Source organism: Triticum aestivum, chromosome 3B (assembly GCF_018294505.1).
Source record: "Triticum aestivum cultivar Chinese Spring chromosome 3B, IWGSC CS RefSeq v2.1, whole genome shotgun sequence".
Taxonomy (NCBI): domain Eukaryota; kingdom Viridiplantae; phylum Streptophyta; class Magnoliopsida; order Poales; family Poaceae; genus Triticum; species Triticum aestivum.
Window position 1 is genome coordinate 513616349 of NC_057801.1, and position 9577 is coordinate 513625925.

A 9577-nucleotide genomic window follows, 5' to 3' on the forward strand; every position below is an offset into this window, starting at 1 on the left:
TAGAGTAACATAATATGTTACCATCACATAGCGGTTTTCAATGCATAATGAGTTTACGAAGTAATAAATAAAAGCAACTATGTTACCACACCTATGACACTACCCACTATGAAGGTAGTAACATACACTAGTAACATATGTATGTTACTAGTCTAAGTTACTCCCCACTATGACCAGCCTCATGGAGCGCGAGCTTGGCGGGAACTGCGGGGTGGCACACCAGTTTCCGAGGCTGGACTGACGGGGACAGCCGGACAGGTCGCGTCGATAACCCCATTCCACGCAGACACGCCGTGGGACCTTCAGCGGTAAAGATAGCCCTGGAGCCCTCGTTCTTGGCTCGGCGCTACTTTTGGCGCTGGCATTTCGGGAAGTGGAAACGTGGAGCTGCCTGCTCCTAGGTAGTCACGGATTCCTCAGCCAGCCACTCATTGTAGGGGAGCATGAGAGGGTGCTTGAATGCAACAAATTCCTGGAAAATGCACATGAAATATACATTTTTTATTTTTGCTTAGGCAGCGAGCTTGTATGCATAAAGATACCATAACAGCATGAGGTGGTTAAAGGCCTGTTTGGTTCCCAGCCACAATTTGCCAAGACAAAATTTGGCAGCCACAGTTTGCCAAACATGTGTTTGATTTTTGCCACACTTTGGCTTGCCACACTTTATTGCCTCTATGGCTCATTTGTCAAAGAGATAATTTTTTTGCCAACTTTTGCCAAAGTTTGGCGTCTAATTTTTACCCACACTTTGTGTGGCTTGCCATACTTGTGTGACTAGCCACACTTTGGCTTGGTCACACTAGTCTCCGACCAAATACACCATAAGGATGCCGTTGTGATTGAGGCATTGAGCCATATGAACCTTGGGACAGGGTCACAGGGACTTTACCATACTGGTGCATTGAAGAGTTCAAAACCGAAAGCTGCCGGACTCGAAGAAAATCAAGACATGTTGCTACAATTCACCGCCCTATTATTCGCTTGGAAAGAGAATTTGGCTGTGATATACCATGAGCGGTTGGGCACGTAGCTCGATCCACCATTTATAGTTATCAAAATGTAGTAATCACTCCCTCCGTTTCTAAATATAAGTCTTTCTAGATATTTTTTAATATAAACTATATACGGATATATACACACATTTTAAGTATAGATTGACTCATCTTACTTCGTATGTAGTTTATATTGGATCTAAAAGAACTTACATTTAGGAAAGGAGGGAGTAGTTTACAACGAAAAGACCCCAAAAGAAAAGAAAATAGGAACTCGAGAAGAGAGAGGGGCTGGGCCACTTGTGCGCCCTTATTGGCCCATTTTGGTTTTCTGCCTGGTTGATTTCTTTATTGCTTTCCTTTCTTGTTTCCTTTTTTCCAACTTTTTTTGTCTACTTTATTTATCTCTTTTTTTTGTTTACTACTCTCTTAGACTTAAATTTGTCTGTAATATATGGACATACTTCCTTTGTTTATATTTTGTCTGCCTACAAAATTTATCTGAAGTCAAATTTTGTAAAGTTTGACCAATTTTACCAGAAAAGATATCAACATTTACAATCTGAAATTAGTATGAGTAGATGAATCATGAAATTAAGTGTCATTCTATATAACTTTAGTATTGTAGTTGCGGATAATTTTAAATATAAATTGGGTCAAACTTTACGTGTTTAAACTTCATACAAGTCTTATACGCAAAATAGAAAAAAGGATTATATTCATATGATTTTTCTAAAACAATCTACGACCTTTTGAGAAAATAGACCGGCTTTGTTTTGAGAATAAGTAAACTGACTTTATTTAATACATTGTTCTATATTTTAAATACCTAAAGGAAATTTATTTTCCCATTGATGAATATATTTTTATCTAATGCGTAAAAAGTTTTCGTCTAACTGAAAAAACATTCTTTAAAACCTATTCAGTAAACTTCATTGTCCTAAAATAAATAAATAACAAGCTTAGCGGGCCATACCGATAGTTGGCCCAAATACTAGCCTGTTTTTTATAAGACTACAAGGCTAATTGGATTATGCCAAGATTTGTCATTGCCAATACTTGGTAAGCAAGTAATTGGCAATATCATAAGTTGCAATAATTTGCACCTTCTTGTGAGAATGGCAAGTAAAATTGGTAACCAACCAAACACTAGCCAATATTTGGATTTGCAGAAGTTGGCAATGCGATCAAATCAATCATGCATGCTCTACGTAGTTAGGCTTTGGTCGTCTTTTTTCTTAATATAGGCATCGAGCGCCTATTTGCAGGAGGAGCTTTACCTTGCTTAGAGTGAGACAAAAGAACCTCTCGGCTGAGGCACCCCCTAAATGGCATGAATCATTGCAGGAGGGACGCGGCTCCTAGCACATTTTTCGTCATTTTACTTTCATTAATATTGTGAGAATAGATACATATTTTATTTAAATCTTAGAAAACCTTAATTGCTCATTTAAAAAATGGTCATGCAATAAAAAAATGTATGTGCAACTTTAAAAAAAGTTGATACGCGCTCCAATCCATATTACTTGTCACTCAAATGCATAAACGACAAGTAATATGGATAGAAGGGAGTATTATTTGAAAAAAAATATGCACACACTTTGAAAAAATTGGTCATGATATTTAAGAAATTATTTATATAGGAAAAAAATATTCATATAAATGAAAAAAAATGTTTCATATCATTCATAAAATGTACTGGGTATTTTTAAAAATGGCCGCGTGTTTCAAAAAGATGCACATGACTTTTTCTAATAATATTTGTACAATGTAAAAAATTGTTGGCGTGATATAAGAAAAAATGTTAAGCGCCATTATAAAAATGTACTTGACTTAAAAAAATCCTGGTGAAATTTTATAAAATGTTTATACAATATTTTAAAAAAGGATTACATACTTTAGAAAAATGTTTCATGCCGTGAAAAATGTGTTATACAATGTAAAAAAGGTTTACATAATTTTTTTTAAATGTTTCATGCCATTAAAAACTGTTTCTACAATGTAAATGAATAGTTTAAAAAAATTAGGGCCATTAAAAATATATTCAGCATGTCTTTGAAAAGAAGTTTTTTTTGTGAGGATGTCTTTGAAAAAAAGTGAACATGTATTTGTAAATATGTTGAAAAATATTTTAAAATGTTTAACACGTATTAAAAGGAGGGAAAATGGGGAAATAATTAAAAATAAAATGGGGGGATTCCAAAAGAATCCGTGAAGAAATGAAAAAAACTGGTGAAAATCCATGAAGAGACGAAGAAAAAGAGAGGCGATAAGAAAACAAAGAGAGAGAAAGCTCGAGCAAGAGGCGCTACACTACTGGGCTGGCCCACTTCCTTGCGCCCATAGACAATCATAGCAGGAAAAACAACTCTATCCAAGTATCCGTGCCTCTGACCAGCAAAAGCATAAACCATCCAAAAATACTACTCCCTCTGTCCGAAAATACTTGTCATCAAAATAGATAAAAGGGGATGTATCTAGACGTATTTTAGTTCTAGATGCATCTTTTTTATCCATTTTGATGACAAGTATTTTCGGACGGAGGGAGTATATAGAAAGGCCACATCATTTGCCGTGGCGCGTTCCCAGGTCCCAACTCCCGGCAGTCGGCCACCAGCTTCCCGCGCCAAATCCAATGGGTGGTGATGCCAAATCTTAGGGTAATCTGTTCGAATCCACCCACCAGACCACATCATCGTTGGCCGCACAAGGGCTGGCTGGTAAGACGAGACGATTCTCAGTCGTCGCCAAAAGTGGAGTAGTACGAAACAAGATGATGATGATACGCCTCATCTCGGTGGACTAGTTCAAATGGCCGCGTAGCCGAACTGGTCGCCCGAAATAGAGAGGCAACGCGAGGCCAACTGCTAACCGCTTCGCAATATTTCAGTGCAGGAGCAGGTGAAGGAGGCGTTTCAGATCAGCTGTCTTCAGTTATCTACGTAGTCCACTGGTACAAACTAGTACGTGCCCAACTAATCAAGCCTTCCTTTGTGTTGTGGCAAGTAGGAGCACTTCGGAGTTCGGGCAGTTTAAAGTTGGAAGGCGAAACAGACTTGCCCAGCAAAGACGTCCAAGTGCACATGATAGCGGTGTGCCGGATATGCACGCACCGTGCAGACGCAATGAAATGGGTCACACCTCACCATCCTTTATCGCTCGCCAGCCTCAACCATCAATTCGGCTGGCCTGCCTTCGTTCCGAAAGCACAGGTCCACCAGATCAGAAGCGAGTCGGATTGCACGGCCGCTAATTAACGACAAGACAGAGCGGAACCGGACGTCTCCCCGGCTTTTTTTTTCTTTCGAAACGGAGCAAAAGAATCGTCTCATGGAGTACAAGAGAATTGCCCATTTAGGCGAAAATGGTTATAATATGACCACATTTGGACCACTATCAAAGCATGAATCCCCAAGACGTCAAAAGAAAAAAACAGAGCATGAATCCTCACAACCACCCCAACAGATGAACACACGTCTATTCTACACGGGATGGTTACACAATAGACATAAAGTCGCTCCTCCTCCTCCAAAAAATAAAGTTAGGGTTTCTGCCTCTCGCCGGCGCCGCCGCAGGTCCGCCTCGTCTCCGGTGGCCCTAGGGCCATGGGGGCATGGTGGATCCTGCCAAGGGCCGGCAGGAGGGCTCCGTTTTCAGTCGTTTTTTCCTGTCTTGTTAGGGTTTGTGTCATGCTCAGGAAGGCGAGACGGCGGCGGCTCCCTGAAGATGGAATAAAGGTCTCCCCGCCTAGTCCCGTTCCGGCGGTGCATCTAGCATCGTTGGTGGGCGTGTGGAGGTGTGTCTCCGGCGGATTTATCTTTGGTGTATTTGCTCGGATCTCGTCGTTGTTCGTCTACGTTCGTGTGTCTTCGGGTTGAATCCTTCCAACCTACGTTATTCTTCTTCGGCGGCGGTTGCTGTTCTGATGCGCTGGTCCTATGGGGCCTTAGCACGACGACTTCTCGACTGTCTACTACAACAAGTTGTGCCCGACTCTGGCGATGGAGGGATGATGACGGCGGCGCGCTTTCGGCTCGCTTCAGTGCTTGTAGTCGTCGCTAGGTGGTCTACGGATCTGGATGTAATTTTTATTTCTGGTGCTCGTTGTACTGCCATGATCGAATATGAATAGATTGGAAGTTTTTCGTAAAAAAAAAGATGAATACAGGTCTGCCCGACCTGATCTACAGCAGCCCTGCTGAAGAAGCGAGTGCGATCTACGCCAAGCACGCCGGTCTCTTCTCCTTTCTTCCGTTGTGCTCGCGTACCGACCCGGTCACCTCCCGCAGCCGCACAAAGCCAACCCCGACCCGACCCGATCCGATGACGCCGCGTTCCGGGGAGATAAGGCCACGCGTCTCCGGCCACGTCGCGCCCCGCCCCGCCGGGTCCGCGCCGATCGAGCAACGGACACCACCATTGGGGCCGAGAAATCCCGCGCCAACAGCGACGCGTATCCGATGATCCCCGCCTCATCCGGTCGACGGTGGGATTTCACATGCTGTCGCTCGTCCCGTTGCGCGCAGACCACGTTCCCCCCTGCTCACGGCCGGGGACAGCTGCGTGGTCTACCCCAAAACTTGGAAAACTCCGGCTCGTGGCACATGATTTTTTGGCCGGCCTCGCGCGCGCGCGGTGGTGGTGCCGTCGTGGCCGGTCGCTTTCCTTGGATTTCCGCGCGATTCGGCCCGGGCCGGCGACGGATCATGCGCGCACGCCGAGGAATATGCCGCCCGCCCTCCCTCCCTCCCTTATCGCTTCCTCTCTGATATTTTTGTATAAGACGGAGGCGTCTTTTGGGTGATGGCTCTGGGCGCGTCTGGTTCCAACCGCCTTCCAGTGTGGATAAAACGGGAGGCGTCGACCGACCCCATGTTGTGCGCGCGAGCCGCCCGCCCCACCCGGCCAGGCCAGGTCAGAGCGGCCGGCTCCGTGGACGCGTTCCAGAAAATTTGACTCCCCGCGACGGAAAGAGGCGGCCGGGTGGAACGGTCGTGCGTACCAGTCGAGCTCGCTCGCTATTGGACTACGGAACGTGTCCGAGAGTTTCCCAACACGCAAAAACCCGAGTCGTGGATTTCGCCCCGGAGCGAGACATGGTGGATGCGTCACCACTCGTAGACTCATAGGCCACACACGAAGCGACTTTTGAAATTTATGGAGCTACAGCTTCTAGTCCAGCACCACGAGCTTGAACAAGTCCACCTGCCCACGGATAAGGATTAGGGAGCACAGATTCTTGGCAGACAACCTACTTGAATAAAACTAGTGGATAGTGCCACGGATTAGGACATGTAATTGTCCCGGCTAGACAAAAAGTGGGTAAAAGAGAGCCTAGGCGCAGGCGCACCTGGCCTGCCTGGGCATCTGCGTCGGCGGGAGTGGACACCGCGAGCCATGGGAACACGGGAACAGAAACACCGTTTCATCACCCTAGCTTGTCGACGGTCTGGTTGGGCCAGCAAACCAGCGGCCGTGTCCCCGGCACCGCACCGGTGCTCGTGCCATGGCAGGCGCGTGAGCTGAGCTGTCCTTGTTCTTTTGCAGTGGGTGAACACGCGCCTTCCACCTGGACTGGTCGCGGGGCGGATGTCCAGTTACGCACAGCTCATCACTTTCGCTACTATTGCTACAGTCCTTGGTTCATAGCTTGATTCTCCGTGCATGTCTCTTTTCTTATATACAAATAAGGCCTCTTTGGTTCATAGGAATATTGTAGGAATTGCAAAGGATAGGAATTTCGTAGAAAAAATTCCTTTGAAGTCCTTTGGTTTATAGGAATGGATTCGTATTCCTACCTAGGATAAGAATCAATCCTTCACATTTCAAAGGAAAAAAAACATTAGCCTAGACTCAATGAAAAAAATCCTATCCTATACATCAAGTGACATCTCTTTCTTTATAGGATTTGAGATGCATGTCATCTCACTTTTTATGATTTTTCTATTTCTATATTATTCCTATCCTATGAACCAAAGAAGGCCTATACTCCATGCAAGTCCGTAGTTTCTACAGTACAACAATTCCTGGTTACATATTCAGGTCTTGAAGAAACTGATGCCAGGAGGTTGATGAGTCTACTTCTCTTTTGCCACAATAATGCAGTCCATCTTGGTGGTGCTTCCTGGTGATGTTGAGACGCACCATTTATCTCGTGCGTCTTTTAAACCATAAATGGTTGTTAAGCACAATGCCACTTTTATCCCGAGAGCTACTCTACACGGACGCTGCTCCCGCCTTTTTATCCCGTGCAATGGAAGCCAAGGGAACACGAATAGTGCGCTAGAAATGCGACGCGGAAAACCAAACACGTGTGTGTCGTCACCAAACTCTCAGCTGCCCATCCATGGAATCTCATTTTACACATTTCCGCCGAGACGTCAAATTATGTGGTGCTCCAGCACCAAAGACTGACGCAACAGGATGAATTTGTGGAGGAGTAAATCCTAAGGATAAAAACCACGTGTCTCTTCGACAGGTGAAGGGAAGAGAAGGAGTGTCCCTTCAACCAAGGAAGAACCTTCAGTGGAACTCACTCTCTACAGCTCGATCCACCAGATTTTTTCCAAGTTCAAACCTCGTGCAAATTTTACTTGGCGTCTCCATCGCTCCAAATGCACTGTTGCAGAATAGCCTGGATCGCGGGGCATCAGTGTTTGTTTATAACTAGCCGATCGATTATAGAGGTTCCGAAGCATATGCCGGTACAATTTTCCGGCACGTTTGATAAGAGTCATTTGGAGCCACAAGCTCCTCAAAGCGATGCAGTATCACCTCCTACAGTCTGTACAATAGTACTATAGTACAGTAGGAGTAGGTTTTAGCAGGGCCACCGACGAGTCAGCTCCCAATCCCAATTAGAAGGGCAACCCAGCGGCAGCGCGCCGCGTGTCCCGGCTGCGCTCCGTTCAAAACGAGATCGACATGGTGACTTGCAAGGCAGCATCATCTCATCTCCACCACAACATGGCATGGCCTGAGATGTCAGCCTCGCAAACCAACTCCCCAAAAAGGATAATAATAATCATATAATAAACCGACCAGCGAACAAACTAAGGAGATGGAGATAAGATCGGATCGGGGCGGCACCAGCGGCAGAATCCGCCAAAGCGAAGGCATGTGGGTGGGAGTGGCCAACAAACTTCAATACTACTCCGTTTTTATTTCTGAAAAGAAAATGATAAGCCGTGCTCATGGGGTCCAAGTCATCGGTGTCCAAGCGAACCTAACTTGCGCAATGTAAACACGCCGGAAACGAACGGTGATGTCACTGGCGCAAATTGCGTTCGGTTTCGAAGTATTAGTCAAAGCGCACTACCACGACGCCCAGCGTTATCCCCGTCGTCTCTATATATACCCGCCCTCCTGCCAGATTGTAAAGGTCGTGAAACACAGCCAGCAACAGCAAGAACAAGAGCAGGAATATATCCATCCATATACAGCAGCAAGCATACCTTCCTCGCCTTTCTCCTTGAGGTTCATCGCAGAAACAAGAAACTCGCAGCCATGGACAGATCTGCTGTTTCTCAGGCCCTTCCGGTGCACCAGGAAGACGAGGACCTGTTCGAGACCTCCTCCTCCTTCTCCTGCGACTCCGACGACGAGGCCCAGTTCTCAGACGGCGAGGACCAGTTTGTGCCGGCTTCCCCGCCGGTGCGGAGACTCAACTCTGACAGCGTCTACGATCTGTCGTCCATGAAGGCCGAACTCTCCGCCAAGTAAGTCTCTGATGAACTCGATGCCTCCCTTCATAAGTTCATCATACCGTCATACGGAGTACGTATGTGCAGCAACAAAAGGGAAGTTTTCCCTGACCATGTTCCTCTTCTCTCTGTGCAGGAAAGGGTTGTCGAAATACTACGACGGAAAGTCCCAGTCGTTCGCGTGCATGTCCGAGGTGAGATGCCTGGAGGACCTGCCCAAGAAGAGCCCCTACAAGAAGATCAAGTCGTGCAGGAGCAACATCGATCTGGATGGGAACCAGAAAGCCTACCCCTTACCTGGTTCTAACAACAGCAAAGGAATCGCCAAGCAGAACTCTGCGAGCTCCTGCGCGAATCTGATGATGGCGCGGACCAGCAGCGCCAACATGCTCTACAGGCCTCCCGCGATCCCTGTCAACAAGAGCGCGTGCCATCAGTAGGGCTCGCGGCTGCAAATGTCTGTCCATGGCTGGCCTCGCGCCTCTTCGTTGTTCCTTGTTGAGGATTTTTCTTGGCGGGCGTATTAGCCTGTCAATGTAAAGAGGCTTTTGCTTCTCTCATGTTCTTCAGGAAGACATTGATTGATTCAGTCTGTAAATACAGAGACCGGTTGTATACCAAACATTTCTATTGATGCGTGCCCCCTCCACCGCACGGCCATAAATCTATACCCATTTTGTCTGGATTTTATCCGTATGAGATAGAAATAAGGAAAACAAACGCCGGACAAACTCGCTGCACCCAACGCTGCTATCCCATTTCACCAGCTGTCCGTCCTCGTCATTTCTTCAAATACGTAGCCGGCATATGTGGCCGCTCCTGCTCATGCACGCCCCCGCTCCAGTCGCGACCGCATGCCCGCCGTCGCGCTCGACGCCT

General features: G+C 46.4%; 1 protein-coding gene across 1 annotated transcript; it reads left to right on the forward strand.

Moving 5' to 3' along the window:
• Positions 1-8241: 8241 nt before the first annotated feature.
• Positions 8242-9236, forward strand: LOC123070659 (uncharacterized). Its single transcript, XM_044493950.1, has 2 exons — positions 8242-8713; positions 8835-9236. Exons 1-2 carry the CDS (start codon positions 8502-8504, stop codon positions 9136-9138), a joined length of 516 nt encoding a protein of 171 aa, XP_044349885.1. The 5' UTR covers positions 8242-8501; the 3' UTR covers positions 9139-9236.
• Positions 9237-9577: the final 341 nt, after the last annotated feature.

Coding starts and splice junctions, on each gene's coding strand:
- LOC123070659 (XM_044493950.1), top strand. CDS start 8,502: ATGGACAGATCTGCTGTTTCTCAGGCCCTTCCGGTGCACCAGGAAGAC. Junction 8,714..8,834: donor AAGGCCGAACTCTCCGCCAA/GTAAGTCTCTGA, acceptor CTCTCTGTGCAG/GAAAGGGTTGTCGAAATACT.